This window comes from Mesoplodon bidens (assembly GCF_964165515.1).
Source record: "Mesoplodon bidens genome assembly, chromosome: 5".
Taxonomy (NCBI): domain Eukaryota; kingdom Metazoa; phylum Chordata; class Mammalia; order Artiodactyla; family Ziphiidae; genus Mesoplodon; species Mesoplodon bidens.
This window is the reverse complement of record NC_138161.1, coordinates 14,669,584-14,686,494: the sequence shown is the minus strand read 5'-3', so window position 1 is coordinate 14,686,494 and position 16,911 is coordinate 14,669,584. Positions and strand designations below refer to the sequence as shown.

Genomic DNA, 16,911 nt, shown 5'->3' with positions numbered 1-16,911 from the left:
CTTTTTTCTAATCTTAATATTTCCTGGCTCATTAAGAAATGTACCTTAACTTGCAGAGGAATTAAACCACTTTAACCAAGTCATATAAAACATATTATATTTTCAAAGTCACTGAGTAGTAGTAAGCTATTAAATTCATGCACCTTTGATATTTATCAAGGGACTACTCTTTGTTGATATGACTTTATTAGTTTGTTTCTGGGGTGTATATCATTGCCAAGCCATTGTCAACCTAAACTTTATGTTATGCACAGTATCCAAAACCTACCAATGATTTGTTAGAAAAATCATTTCTAACAATTTCTTTCTAGATATAGCAAATGATCAGTAGAAATACACAGAACTTGTTCATGAAAGAGTCACCACATAAATTTCAATGAGTATAATTAAGCCTCTCTCTCTGCCTACAGGAAAAGCCATACTAAAATAGCACAGCTTATGCCTGAAGATACAATTGCCACATGCTCATACCCACCTGATGTTCTACAGATGTCTCAAATGCAATCGTCTCTAAATAAAAATTATTATCTGTAGTCCACCTCATTTATCCTTCTGTTATATGCCTTCTCATGGCTAAGACATCACAGTCCACCAATCTTCCAGAATAGAAACTTCAAAGTCATCTTTGAGCACCAATATTTTAGAGCTCACCTCAAGCATCTATCATCACAGGTCTCTGTGGTTATCAGATAAAGAGAACTCTTACAACCCTTGCATGGCTCCTTCTTACTTATCCTAAAAGGTTAAATGCATCACATGACATTCGAGATACCTAAGAAAGGGATTCTTTTTTGTTTGTTTGTTTGTTTTTTGTTTTTTTGAGGTACGCGGGCCTCTCACTGTTGTGGCCTCTCCCGTTGTGGAGCACAGGCTCCGGACGCGCAGGCTCAGTGGCCATGGCTCATGGGCCCAGCCGCTCCGCGGCATGTGGGATCTTCCCGGACCAGGGCATGAACCCGTGTCCCCTGCATCGACAGGCGGACTCTCAACCACTGCGCCTCCAGGGAAGCCTAAGAAAGGAATTCTTGATTCATGCTTTGTCTTTCATGCCTAACATTCATTTATAATAATTTTTGGAGCCACATTGGAACTCACTGTTTTCTGAACTCATTATAAGCTTTCATGCCTCCACAACTTGGGCCTTACTGTTTAATCTATGGGAAGCTACCCTCTTTTTTCTCCCTTCACTCTACCCCACCCAACACCACTACTCCCTTAACTAACTGGGCCTTGTGAATTCATCTATTCTTTAAGACCCAATTCAAATTATTTTCCTCTGAAAACCCTCCCATATGGTTCCACCCACAGCAAAATTGATCCTACTAATCCTCAAGATACACAGCACTTTATCTATGTTTCCCTACTAAGGCACTTATTTGACATTAGTTGGGTGTTTATATATCTGCTTCCCTGCTATATTAGAATCTTCATAAGAAAGACTGTCCAATTACCAACATATGTTCAATAAATATTAGCTGGGTAAATGAATGATTAACTGAACAGTTTACACTATAAGGTCATTCCAGTGACCCCAATTTTAAATGTATAAATGAAACCTGAAGAGTTCCCGGAAACTCCCTTTTCAATACGATGTCTCCTGAGGCCATCTTATGCATCTCTTCTCAGGGAGATATGCAAAGTTAGGGGATAAAATGAGAAAATAAAGCCATCAAATAAGAAATAAAGAAGGAAGGAATAGGAGGAGAATCTAATCAAAATTCTAAAACATCAATCTTTCCTATGATCTTGAAGAGACTAGTCAGAAGCTTTGAAAAATCACTCATTTGATAGGTCTGCACAGAAATAATTTATCTGGGGAAAAATAAAGAGAATCAAAAAACTATTCTAAAATGCTAAAGGTTTCTGGTTGTTTTGCAATGGCTTTACTTGGCATTCAAATGTCACGTCTCACTTTGAAAGACCCAAACTACCCATCAAAAGATTACACAGCTCAATCAGCACTATTCACTCATAAATGTAGTTTGCCTTTTCAGTCATCATTGCACCAGAGATATGAGTAGCCTCAAATAGTTTTGTTGAGAGCCACTCGTATAAGACACAGCCTAGACATGTTAATTTAACAGTACATATGGAACACTGGAAGTTGGTGGACTTAACTTTGAATTGGATAAGAATTGGATCAGCCAGCCTGTCTGACCCTTCATATTACAAAATGCAGAAGCGGAAACAATTCAATGATCCATCAAAATTACGCTGTACAGGCTCTTCTGCAAGTCATATGAATATTTCTATTTTTCTTCTTAAAATTCATGTAACCTTCTTGGTCTTCTCATCCTTCTCTTTTTTTTAACATCTTTATTGGGGTATAATTGCTTTACAATGGTGTGTTAGTTTCTGCTTTATAACAATGTGAATCGGTTATACATATACATATGTTCCCGTATCTCTCATCCTTCTCTTATATTAGAGAAAGAGTGGAATACATCTTGCAGGCTGGTTTCTCTGAGTCAACTAACACTGCTCTTCATTAGTGCCTACAAAATACATTTCACAGAATGATAGTCCCACTATATGCTCCAAGATGAAGGGGTTTCATGGTTAAAATGGTAAAAGAAGATAGATAGAGATGATAGATAGATAGATAGATAGATAGATGATAGATGGATGAACATTTGAATACTATGTCTCTGTAGCAGAGATTCACAGTACATAGTAGCAATATTAAGAATCTGAGAGGAGTGAGAAAGCAAATCATGTAAAATGAATTGGACATGAACTTTTCAAACCTTTACCCTATGGAACTCCTTCTTTCCATTCCAAAATTAGTATAACATCAAACAAGACTTCTGCAGAATTTTACAGATGAAATACAGAATCCAAGATACATTTGAACTTCAAATAAACAATGAATTTTTGTCAACAAATACTTGTCTCAACTGGGACATACCTATAACTAAAAAAAAAAAGAAAGAATTCAGAGACTGAGACTACTAGTAGTGAGAATTAGACACAGTAGAGGATGAGGGTAGGGAAGATGTCTTGAGTCAACAAAGAGAACAAGAGATTGGTTGTGAGATAGGGCTCAGTAGAATCTTCAACTAGAACAGCCTACCACTTTGCAGGTGGTGAGTTGTATACCAGCTTAGACTCACTGCCCCATCATGTGTCCTGAGGACTGCTGGGGGGGTGGGGGGTGCATGTCCAACAGGACAGGATGGACATCAGGAGAGGTCATTCAGGCCTCTGTGGTTAGAGAGCCAGCTAAGTCTTCTAGAGAAAAGAGTAGTTCCCTAAGTGTATCCTGTGTAAGGTTGCCAGATTTAACAAATAAAAATAAAGGACTACCAGTTACATTTGAATTTCAAATAAACTACCAATCATTTTTTGCTGAATGAAAAGGGTTTATGGGGCCCTTGTAAAGAATATAGAATCTGACAGTGGTGACATAGCATGTGATACTCCAGGACAGACTACATGCAGAGCAACTCATCAAGAAGTGAGAGTGAATAAGGAGCCACAGTATCTGAATTGTGCGACCTGCATATCTCTATAAAAAAAAAACACTCAATTAAACATCATTTAGTGGTTCCATCACTGACTATGTTTATTGGACAAACAAGTCGCTCCTGTCCTATTTCCTCATCTGTCAAATGAGGGAGTCATATAAATTGACCTGTAAAGTCTCTTCCAGCACTAATACCTTACAAAAGATATTGTTACACAATGAACATAGAAGTCAGAATGGAGGACTCCATCATTCAAGATGATATTATGTGCCTTATGTTTACTAGATGGAAATATAACATTATGTATCTGCGTTTCATTTACAGAGACGTTGGCTGGTCAATTCCCATTTTACTTCAAGTTAGAAATATCTAAATAATTCCCAGTCCTTGTAGACGTTACCAGAATTATTTACATCTCAACCATCTAGAAGTATTTTCCTTGGGTTTAAAAAATAACACCTCCTAGAAAGTTAGATCCTTCAATGTTGTGAGCAGCCCATGAAGTGTTAGATTAGTGCCCAAGTGAATCCCTTCTCATACATTCTGCTTCCTAAAACAGAGCTCCTTTCGTGGACGGATACAAATAGAAATCTAATTCAGATTCATCCACCAGGTTCAGAGTGCCCACCATGAGTCAGATTTTTATATTATACTCTCATTCCTCTTTCAATTATTTTTTTATTTTTATACAATTTTAAAAGTTACTTTCCATTTACGGTTATTAAAAAATATTAGCTATATTCCCTGTGTTGTAAAATACATCCTTGAGCCTATCTTACACCCAATAGTATATACCTCCTGCTTTTCCACCCTTCTCTTGCCCCTTCCTGCCCCCACTGGTAATCACTAGTTTGTTCTCTATATCTGTGAGTCTGCTTCTTTTTTGCTATATTCCCTAGCTTGTTGTAGTTTTTAGATTCCTCATGTTAAGTGATATCATACCATATTTGTCTTTCTCTGACTTATTTCATGTATGTGCTCTTCGATCTTACAACCACATTATGAAACATTGCAGACACAGGCTTGCTGTTCACCAAACTCATTTTCTTTTCTCTTCCTCCTTTGCCTGCATCTAGATCATATGAGCCAGTTCTTTGCACTTAAGTGTGACCATATGACTGGGAACTTGACATTGAAAAGTGGGCAGAAGCAATGCATGCCACTTCCAAGGCTGGCTCATAAAAACTCCCCACATGAAATCCCACACTCTTTTCCCTTCTGCAGCCACATTAGAAGCCTTGGTTAGAAAAGTCACAAGATAGAAAGTGCCTGTTTCCAAATCAGCTGTTGTAGAAGAGCTACCCACTGCTTAGGAACACCCATTCAAGACTGGGGATGAGCAGGAAATAAACTCCTATTGTGTTCTGTTGAAACTGTTGAAACTATGCAGCTATGAGCATCACCTTAGTTAATACTTGAAGATAGAATTATTATAGCCATTTTACACATGAGGGAACAGAGGGTCTCAGAGATCAAACCACTTAACTTAACATCAATGTAGTAGAACTGAATTTATCACCAGACTTAACCCCAAGTCCGGTGATTTTTCTAGAAGAGAGCTGCCTCTCTTCCAAAATTTCTGATTTCCAGAAGTACATTATATATGCTTTTTAGACCATTTTCAGGCTTTTCTTTAAAAAAAGAAATTTTCCAAACCCTTTCCAGTATGCTGACATAAGGGAAGAGTCAGTGAATTAATATCTTTTTTTTGTTGTTTGTTTTTTTGCGGTACTCGGGCCTCTCACTGTTGTGGCCTCTCCCATTGCAGAGCATAGGCTCCGGACGCACAGGCTCAGCGGCCATGGCTCAGGGGCCCAGCCGCTCCGCGGCATGTGGGATCTTCCCAGACTGGGGCACAAACCCGTATCCCCTGCATCGGCAGGCAGACTCTCAACCACTGTGCCACCAGGGAAGCCCAGTGAATTAATATCTTGGTAATGGCTACCAGAAGAACTGAGATCTGTCCTCATTTTAATCAAATCAAATTGAAAATGAATGCACTTCTTAATCCTGGGATTTATAACTATAGCTTTTGTCCAGGGAGTAAGTTTTAAGGTAAAGTAGCTTCACTTTCTGGTGAGTTTTATTTCCATATTTCATTATCTACTACGGAAAAAAGAAGAATGCAAAGATTATTGAACACATTATTTTTTAATATGATTTCTGGTCTCTTAGCAATCTTTTACCTTTTCATAAATGTATAGTTGCATGAATCTGATTGGTAAAAAAGACACAGCAATGTAGAGCATGACTATGCCTGTTTACCAAGTCTACTTTAATCAAAAGATGAATTCTGGGAAAATATAGAAATGAACAAAAAGAGTTCTGCTTGTAAATAACTGAGTTAAGCTCCCCAAATCCATAAAATGTAATGTTTCCATACCTACATTTATGAAAACCCAGAACAGTTTGGTGACAACTTTTCTGTCAGAAAATCACTACAATCTTTTTCGAGAAACTATTTCTTCTCTTTAGGATTATTACCCACATTTATTTCTTCCAATAAATTTTAAGATGCATGTAATGGTTAATTTTATGTCAACTTGGCTGGACCACAGTGCCTAGATATTTGATCAAGCATTATTCTGGTACCTCTGTGAGGGTGTTTTGGATGAGATTAAGATTTAAATCAGTGGACATTGAGCAAAGCAGATTACTCTCCATAACATGGGTGGGCCTCATCCAATCAGTTGAAGGCTGAATAGAATAAAAGATTGACCTCCCCCAAGCAAGAAGGAATTCTGCCAGCAGACAGCCTTTGGACTTGAACAGTATTATCTGTTCTTCTCTGTGTATCCATCCTGATGGCCCACCCTGCAGAGATTGGATTTACCAGCCTCTATAATCCAATAAGCCAATTCCTTAAAATAATCTCTCTCGCTCTCTCCATTCTCCCCTTCTCTCTCTCTGTCTCTTTATTTCTAGACACATACATCCTATTGGTTCTGTTTCTCTGTACTATTATTAATAAGACTTTCAATTATAGAAATAAATAAGAACTTAAAAATTCAAAAATTATAGTCTTCTTATATTTATTAACATTTATTAAATACTCTTCTGAGAATTATGAATGTCACACCAGCAAGTCTTAACAGCATTCATCAGGTAATGAACATGTTTTGATATTTTTGAGTGGAAAAGTGACATTATCAGATTTATGGGTTAGGTTGTGCCTCCTACAAATTCATATGTTGAAGTCCTCAGCCCCAGTATCTCATAACGTGACCTTGCTGGGAAGTAAGGTTTCCTGTAGATAGAATTAGTTAAGATGAGGTCATTCTTGAGTTGAGTATGTCACTAGTTCAATATGACTGACGTCCTTATAAAAAGAGAAAATTTGGACATGACATGAACACACACACAGGGAGAATGGCACGTGAAGATGAAGGCAGAGTTCAGGGTGACGCTTCTACAAGCCAAGGAACGCCAAAGATTGTCAGCAGCCACCAGAAGCTCAGGGTGAGGCATGGGACAGTTTCCTTCTCACAGTCCTCAGAAGGAATGGGCCTCACTAACACCTTGATCTCAGACTTCCATCCTCCAGAATTTTGAGACAATATATTTCTGTTGTTTAAGCCACCCAGTTTGTGATCCTTTGTTACAGCAGCCCTAGCAAACTAATACAGATAGATCTGAGAGTGCTGTACAGAAAGGGAAGAATGACACTTAGATCACATAGGAGCTAATCACAATACTCTAGTGAAAGGCAATGAGTTCCCACAGTAGGTAAGACTAGAGGAAATGCTAAGAAAAAGACATTGTTATGGTAGAAGGAATTAAAAGTGTGAAGTTAGGGGGAAGAAGAGTGAAAAACAATGACAGGATTTCAATCCTAGGTGACTTGGAAGATGGTGGCAGCATTAATCAAGAGGAAAAAGTCAATATGATGGGGCTTCCCTGGTGGCGCAGTGGTTGAGAGTCCGCCTGCTGATGCAGGGGACGTGGGTTCGTGCCTCGGTCCAGGAAGATCCCACATGCCGCGGAGCGGCTGGGCCCGTGAGCCATGGCCGCTGAGCCTGCGCGTCTGGAGCCTGTGCTCCGCAACGGGAGAGGCCACAGCAGTGAGAGGCCCGCATACGGCAAAAAAAAAAAAAATATATGATGAGAAGTTTTAGCAAAAGAATATTTCATTTTAGTGAAACGGCCTTCTCTACAATTATGCAATTGATGTGTTCCTAAGAACACTTGCATTAAAATGCTTAATAGAGGGAAAAAAGAATTTAGGGGCTTGACTTTCAGGCCCAAAATGATACACTTTTTTATGTAGGAATAATAAATTCCAAAATAAATTTACACAAAGATAAATGATGGTTGTAAGTATATGGCTATGAAACCTACACATTTCTAAACAAGTCCTACACTTGTCTACCCTTGACCACACCCAGCTCTGCTCCAGAGTAATCACATGTCTTTCTTACAGGCATTAAGACTATCATTATCACAATTTTTATACTAGATTGTACTTTGATCATCCATTTTTATAATAAAGCACAGAACAACTTACACAAAACAATTGCGTTTGCTTATAATAGATTCTCACCTGTGCTGATGGGAGCTTGTTCCCAATCCTAACTGTTTTATAATCTGAAGTGTGCAATACAAACCCTGATTAATAAATCACATCCCTGATTAATAAATTACACTATAGCCAATTTGAGCTTTGAAATTTTCTTTGAATTTGATTATAACACATCTTTTTGGAAATGCCCATGAGGCAGTTACATATAGGAAAGTGGAATATATGAAAGTAGTTGGATCTTAATCAGTGAAGACCTCATTTTCATAAAAGCTACATGATGCCCTCTAGATATGGGGCCATTTATAAATTCCTAAGCACAAGCTGTAGCTTCCTAAAAATAAAAAGAGGCAGAGTGAATATTTACCAAGGCTAAGGTCAAATTGCAGAGCCCACCTTTACTGAAGGCAGAGGGCAGCTGTAGAGGGCACCAGTCTGGGTCTCTACCCCAATGTGCCAACCATTCATTCTTGCCATTCAGTTGGTTATCAGTACATTCCCTTGAGTCTCACAAGCTTTCTGACTCCCAGATATTATTTTAATGATTAAAACTTTTTAAAAAATTTTATTGGAGTATAGTTGATTCACAATGTTGTGTTACTTTCTGCTATACAGCAAAGTGAATCAGTTATACATATACATATATCCCTCTTTTTTAGATTCTTCTCCCATATAGGTCATTACAGAGTATTGAACAGAGTTTCCTGTGCTATACAGTAGGTCCTTACACATAGTAGTGTGTATATGTCAATCCCAATCTCCCAATCTATCCCTCCCCCCTTTCCCCCCTGGTAACCATAAGACTGTTTTCTACATCTATAACCCTATTTCTGTTTTGTAAATAAGTTTTGTAAATAAGTTCATTTGTACCATTTTTAAAGTCAAATATTCCAGAGGTTGGTTATATGAATTTTCAGCTTTTACTGTAGTTGTATTATTTTAAGAAGCATCATATAAGAGAAAAGGGTAGAAATTTTTACCTTTTTAGAGAATTTATGGGATATAGCACTTTGGTAAGCACTTACAAGCATTTGTAGGGAAAAGGCAAAGCACATGGAATCCCTAAGTGGAAGATACAGAGGAAAATATAAAAGGTCTAGAGATATTGCTCTACATAACTAAGATATGAACTCCATGAGGAGCAGAAGTCACAACCGTATAACCAGTACCCAGCAAAGAAGCTGGAACGTTAGAGGTACCCTAACGTTTGTGGAAGGGAGGGAGGAAGGGAGGAAGGAAAGGAGGGAGTGATTTTGTTTTGAGTTGAATGTGATAATGTCCCAGGGACAATGGCCAAGGAACTTCTTTATGTCTAAAATTTAATTTTGAGTTGTTTTCATCACTAAAGTATAAGTATCATCTATGCACCCAGACTTTCAGTAAAGTCTGTTCGATACACAAATGCCTGTGTAAGTAGATTTTGTGGAAATCAAGGAAAGGAAACAGTGCCATGGTGTCTGAATCATTACACTCTGAACAGAAACAGAGTATAGACAAGGAAGAAGATCAATAAAATGAACTAATTCTTCTAAAGTAAAAGTTCAGAGCCAGAAAATATTAGGAAATAAAACAGTAAGTCACCATCCTCCAACCTCTCCACCCTTGGGTTCCTCAGCAATGCTAGGAGTAGCCAGGATTCCCACCAAAGAAGAAAAGATGGTGAAAGCCAATTTCACTTCCATATCAAATGACAGGATGCCACAGTGATACCTGGGATGCACACTTATTGTCTCAGTTTATTCCTGAAACAGAGACATACAGTGGTATCATTATCTTTGTTCTACAGATGAGCTAAGGTTTAGGGAGCTGAACAAACCTGCAGCCAAGGGGCAGAAACCAGGATTTTTGTTTGTTTGTTTGGTTTTTTGTTTTTTTTGCATTATGCGGGCCTCTCACTGTTGTGGCCTCTCCCGTTGCGGAGCACAGGCTCAGGACGCGCAGGCTCAGCAGCCATGGCTCACAGGCCCAGCTGCTCTGCAGCATGTGGGATCCCCCCAGACCGGGGCACGAACCCGCGTCCCCTGCATCGGCAGGCGGACTCTCAACCACTGCGCCACCAGGGAAGCCCGAGAAACCAGGATTTGAACCAAAGTCCCTCGAACCGCTTCCCCACAGCTACAGACTATTAAATACAAGACATATTTCTGGGTCCTAGACCAAGACGAGAAAGAAATCATCATTGCTCTATATTTTAAAAGACTGTCCTCAAAGACAAACTGAAATTTTACAATTATTATGAAATAAAGCAAAGAATGGAGAGAACTTTCAAAGTTCAAGTACAAATAGAATAGCTCTAATAGCAAAATAGATGATTCCCCAAAGAGAAATAAAAGCAAGAAAATAGCTCGGCAGGATACCTACAATATCCTTGGATGTTCACACCATCACAATAAATAGCCCAAGCAAAAGTTCACTCATCTCAGTCTATAAAATCTATGTTATTAAATATTACTACTACATGAATCTTAAAGATGATTAGTTGTCTAAAGAAAAAGAAAAAAAGGCATCTCTGTTTTAGTAATTTTTACTGAAAACTGGAAAGCTGAAGAAAAAAATGAACAAAAGAATTATTAATAATGTGTAAGCCTCTGAAAAACTTCATATTTTCCAAATCATATGTGAAGTGACTGAAATAAACAATGTGAGAGTTCAGTAAATGACAGCTTTGAATGGGCCATCTAGGATTCTCCTAGTGATTTCCATTATAGAGTAAACCAGAGCATTTCTGAAAGCCAGGGTGTTATTTTTAAAAAGAAGAGTCATGAAACCAATGTATAGTAAAAGCTATGACTTGCTTTAATGAGATAGTACAGTGAGTCATACATACATACATACATACATACATTTCTTCTAAGAGTAGAGTCAGTAATAGGAAAAAATGAAAATTTCCCTCCAGAAATTGTCCATACGTTTTGCCTCTCTGAAAAACTGTTAGTGAAATAAGAAAACCATTTTGTGCTGACAAAAGAAGTGGATGGTCACATTCTCCACAAGGCACTAAGCACCTCTGTTATGAGAAAAGACACCCATTGCTCCTGGCAGACACAACTCATGTGCCTCCATTTTCTGTAAAAAAAAAAAAAAAAAAAAAAATTTCTCTGCTGTTTGTCCTTGAGCAACTCTGAAAAGGAAATATAGAGATGTGTTTCTGGACATAACAGAGAATGAGGACAAAAGGAAACCAACTGGCGGTCAGTTTTCACTTTCTAAAAAAGGCAGAAGGAGTTAGCGTGTTGACCACCAGTCCAGATGGCTTGTCTTATCTGCATGTGGGCTCCAATGGAAAGCAAGCACAAAATAAGGCTCTAAGTATTAAAATAAACCAACATGTGTTTGAAATTTGTTTTTAAGTCTTCCCTGCCCAGATTAACTAAAACGCAGAACTTTAGTTTACTCAGAACATGTTTGGGGGTCTACCAATACACAGCAGCAAGTGAGGGAACTAGAAAGCTACAGCCACCTTTTTGATGCCATAAATCTCAGGGCCTAGAAGCTGACTTCATCCTTCCTCCTTCTCCCTGCCTCCCATCTAATCATGGAGGGATCCTTTGCAAAGTTTTCCACTGTGGTCCTCTGATGAAGTAAGACTCTGAACCTCTACCTGACTCCATTGTCCCCTTCGCTGTACAATTCCCCAAACTACCTGGTTTCTCAGATAACATTTCTTTGTCCTGCATGGAAATTATTCTGCAAGCCCATAAAAAATTGGGGGAAATATAGAGGACTAGTCACTCGACTTGAGTATACATCCAAAGACTCTCTAACCAAGTAAAATATAAGATAATCCCTTGCTTGTCATTAAACACAATGACTGAACCCATACTCCATTCTTGGAAAAGAAAATCAGACCCTAATCAGCAAAGAGTGATTCACAGACAACAAAAATTCTTGCAAATAAAGAACTCTCCTGAGACGTACATTTGCAATGCCAAGTAAGTAAGATTTATTGAGAAATACAGAGCGAAACAAGTTCCCTTTTTCCGAGGCACAAAAACAAGCTAGAAGACAAAGCAACTAGACCAAAACCAAATGCCAAAACCATTAGAGACTGGGGCATGGGTGGTAAATTTCTGGAAACATCCAGAGGTATACGTGCCACCAGTGATCAAACCCTTAAAACAAGATTGGTCCTGGCCAGAAAAACGTTAGATTGCCAAAGTCAGCTTATTCAAGCCTGGCAGCCAGCAATCAGGCAGTTAGAACAGGGGTCAGCAACGAAGAGTTATTCAGGGACAGGCAGCTTGTTGGAAGATCCTGGAAACACAGCTGGCAGGTCATGGTGTCTTGATTCGCTCACGGGCCCCTGCACACTCAGCAAATTCTTCGGCAGCTGGACACGCAGGACTGCTTGTACTTCCTGGAGACCCCGCAGGCTGGTTGGCAGATGGTGGAGACTCCTCCCACCGGCTGGCAGACAGTGGAGACACTTTTCACTGGTTGGCACACAGTAGAGATGCCGCCCAGGGGCTGAGAGCCGCTGGAGACAAAGGTGAGCGGCCGGCTGCAGGGAGTTGAGCAGGAATTGGAGACACAAGTGGTTTTCCTAGAGCAGGTCACCTGGACAGGGCTGGAGACACAAGGATTTGGCTGGTAGCAAGTTGGCTGGCAAGCAGTGGGCTCGCAGCAGGTCTTCTGACAGTGGTCCTGGAGCCAGGAACCAGTTCGGAAGGAGCTGGGCAAATCGATGCCACTCAGGCAGTCGACATTCAGGGTAGAAACTGTGGCAACTGGGGCCACTGGCACAGTGTATTGTCTTCCAATCAGCCTGGAAGAGCATTTCTTTGTGGAGCAGTTGTAGGACATGGTGCCGGACGGAGAGATGTGAGTAACTTGCTGAAACTGGCTCCTGAACTGTAAATGCCACTTCAGGCTCCCGAGCTTTTATATATCCTTGCTGGTGGGTGGGGCTCCCACCCTGGTCTTCCTGGTTTCCTTGGCTCACACCGGCTTGCCTTAGAACATCTTGTGACTCTCCAGGTCAATTGTCTCTTCATGAAGAAGCCTTCATCCTCATAAAGAAAGTTTAGTAGTTTGGTAACTAAATCATAGGCTTCTGGACTGTACTTAGTCCCAGGATTAAGAAGGTTGGTTGACAACTTCAAAGTTATTGGTCATCCCAGCCCACACTTCATCCCTCATTCATTTTGCTTGGATACAATGAATGTCCATCTGACAGTAACATCAAACATGTCACCATTCCACCATGACACTCTCTCCCTTCTGACTGGGACTGATTACACACCCACACGGAGTTTGGGTTGTTGATACTTAATGTTTTAGGCATAACTTAATCAGTCACCCTCCCATAGCTAACAGAGCTTCTAATGAACAAGGAACATTCTTGAATATGCTTCAAGGTGACAACGACAACACCTGTCAGGAAAAAGGACACAAAGACATATCCAGAGTACAAACTGGCTTGGAAAATCAATTAGGTGATCAGAGCAAGATGCCCCTAGGAAAGTTAGAGGGCAGTGGGACTCACCCTTTATGTCCAAGCAGCAAAGCAAATCAGAAGCTAATTAAGTGGGACTGCATTTGTAGCCAAGTTTCTTTCTAAATAAATTGGATGAGCTTTATTCCTAAAATGTTTAATCTTGTAACAATGGATAAGAGTGACTCATAAGACTCATCAATATGCCAGTGGAACAGTCTTAGTTAATTTTTTAAATTATTATAACGTTAATTTGAAAGGGTAGGGTGTCTTTCTCCCAAGATGCTCAATATATTCAAAACATATTTATTTTCACAGAAAAACATAGATAGGATGCACTTTTATTATGCACAAACGAAAGACTTTTTAAGGTCACTGTCTCCATCAAGGATAAGGGAAGGAGAAAGTGGGAGAAAGCAGGCCTTTAATCAATATTTGGTGATGAAAGGATATGTGAACAGTGTACTATAACATTTAATTATTCTTTTTATTCTTGGTGAAACCATAGGAGGATATCATTCTCCTTTATTTCATTTTGCTAGAATAGAGTCAATCCTCAACACCAAAATGACTGATCCTTTTGATCCATCTGTACACAACCATTTCAACTCTGGCAAAATAAGTCACTTCAACGCAGCTTAAGTGGTTGGTGATATTTCTACATCAAAACAGCTGTAAGAGCTGACTCATTTTGTAACCTGGCTTATGTGGGGTAGGACAGAGAGACAACAATGGATTTATATATATTCGAGGGCTACAGTAGACTGCATTTTACACATGCACAAAGCAAACGGCTTTATGTTAGAACTCATCAGAAGTCCTTTTGCCAAATGCTTCATTCTCTATTCATCCCACTGAAGCCATGTTGGGAGCTTCCCATGGCTCTAATTTGGAGGCTAATAACACACTCCAACAAGATGATGCTGTGCTGCGGGCGGTATTGTAATTCCCAGAGATCAGACCATCACTCCCTCAGTGACTCGCAGAGTGTTCTCAGGTATGGGGTGAAATTAACGAGATGACTACTTTCCACAAGGTTGGGACTATGCTCTTCCCACCATGGGGAATGTCCCAGTTGGTGTTTGAATGTCCCAGTCCCTGGTCACAAGGGTCGGCTTTCTTGTTTGAAAACAGATGCATAGTTTACAGGCTTCTACCAGCCATGAATTCACAGGCTGATGTGGAAAAGTATTTCATCATGTAAATTAATCAAGCAACCAAGTGAAAACGTGAAGTTAGTGGTAAAGTGACACAGGAGAAGTTTTCAGTACCCATTGCCACATTTCTGGAATAGAAGAGATTTGTAGAAATCATTACTCTGCCTTGATTCTTCTTTTCCACTGCAAGAAAATTACAAATTAAAAAAATTCTAGAAAATATCTTCCATCAGCTTCAGAAGGAAGGAAATGAACATTTTTTGAGGCTCTTCCAGGTATTAAGTTAGAAGCTTCACATACACCATCACAACTGAATGCTTCCAGCAACCCTATGGACTAGGTATCATGTCACACAAAGAAGCTGAAGTTCAGGGAGACTGAATGGCTAGTCAAAGTCACACAGCTTATATTTGACTAAGTTGAGATGCAAATAAAACAGAGCCATGAGCTGTCAACCTATGCTGGGAATATTTAAACATGGTGAGATGCCTTCATTACAGTTCAAGCAAAAATTTATTTTAAAAAATCAATCAGGGCTTCCCTGGTGGCGCAGTGGTTGAGAGTCCGCTTGCCGATGCAGGGGACACGGGTTCGTGCCCCAGTCCGGGAAGATCTTACATGCCGCAGAGCGGCTAGGCCCGTGAGCCACGGCCGCTGAGTCTGCGCGTCCGGAGGCTGTGCTCCACAACGGGAGAGGCCACAACAATGAGAGGCCCGCGTATCAGAAAAAAAAAAAAAATCAATCAATCAGTGTTCAATTGATGATACTACAAAGACTGTAGTCTTTATTTCTACTCCAGTTTCATCAATTGACAGCAACAAAAATAAATAAAATTTTAAATAGTAAGTTACAAGCACTGCTATCTTTAAACTTCATGTGTTTTTACATTCTATATACTTTTGACAATTTTACTTCATTAGAATAAAATGCAAGGTCACTACAAACAAAACAGGAAGAGACAAAAAGGCTTTCATAGCTAGGAACTATGATTTGAAATTAAAATTATTTAAAATGGCAATGAGTACAACTAATTATTAGAGAACAGCAGAGGAGTGAATTGATTTTTCAGATGTAGGTGGCAAGACCCTTCTGAAAAACAGGATTCACAAACTTTGAAATCACTTTAAGATGATATTTTAGTTTTCTTCCAGTCACAAAGTAAGCAAAACAAATAGATTCTTTAAGTAATTAAATCTAGGGCTCTCCTCAACAGATTGCTTTCTATTTAGCACCTGGCAGGCTCTCTGGAAAACAGAAGAGGCTCATGTCCTACAGTATCCTACGTAGAGTTAGGAAAGCTACTTTATATTCTCGTACATTCAATATTTAAATGCAAGCATCTAGACTCTTCATCTGGATGGACTGTAAGATGCAAAGGTGAAGAAATATGCACTGCCAGCCACATGAAGCTTGAAGAAACTCTACACAAATCTAAGTCTACAATGTTGTTAAATGAAATCAATAAATCATCCTTTCATTGGAATGTGTGGAAAAAATTATGCGGACAGCAGCTATCATGATGTTGTTATATGCAACATGAAACTTCAACTCAGTGAAAAGGTTTGTGAAGATTATTCTTGTGTCTGCAGGGCGTGAAGTGGGAGTAGGGTGTGATGAGAGCAGATGAGGAGAGATTAAAGAACTACTACCCATTATCTTCATCCCTGATGGGTAATTTTCTCTCGTTTGTTTAGAACAATCTAAGCCTTATACAATAATTATCACAGACTGGAAATGAGCAATTCTTTCACTCAAAACTGAATCACAGCAATCACTTACAAGGCCAAGTGTTTGAGAGTAAAAAGAGTTAAGCAAATGTGGGAGGTTGAAGGTTTGATGTGCTGGAAGGATACTTTTCATCACAAAGTTGGGGTAATAATGTTGACCAATGCCAGTTCAAAAAAATCACTTAGTCTCATCAAATGGAGGAATAGTGAACTTGCTGAAAAATTAAAAATCATAAAATGAGATTTTGTCATTCTGCACTTTTTCAGGATGCTCACATTCTCAAATTGAAGCTATTCATTGTCTCTTAAGAAATATAAAAAGAGAATTCAAAAATTTAAGTACAGAAAATAAAGACTGCTTTAAAAATTAACTACATCTTGGCTGAATTGTTCTGCCATTTTTTTCCCAACTTCACCCAGACCTCTGGGTTGAATCTCCAGAATCCTATTAACCAAGACATTATAAACCCCCAAAGGCTGAGTGATTTGCACCAAAACTGAACTGAAATTCATTTTCAAAACTCTTTTCAAAAAACATCAATCATAAGAAGGTTTGAATCTTTGGGGCTGGAAGGAAATGTAAGGCAGAAAGCAGGTAAGTGAAAGAAG

At 39.2% G+C, this 16,911-nt stretch overlaps 1 protein-coding gene across 1 annotated transcript; it reads right to left on the bottom strand.

The window, feature by feature from the left end:
• Positions 1-12,294: 12,294 nt before the first annotated feature.
• On the bottom strand, positions 12,295-12,786 carry KRTAP11-1 (keratin associated protein 11-1; the record flags this gene model as incomplete). The annotated part of the gene is made up of 1 exon (XM_081235189.1): positions 12,295-12,786. One exon carries the CDS (start codon positions 12,784-12,786, stop codon positions 12,295-12,297), a length of 492 nt encoding a protein of 163 aa, XP_081091315.1.
• Between the last annotated feature and the right edge of the window lie 4,125 nt (positions 12,787-16,911).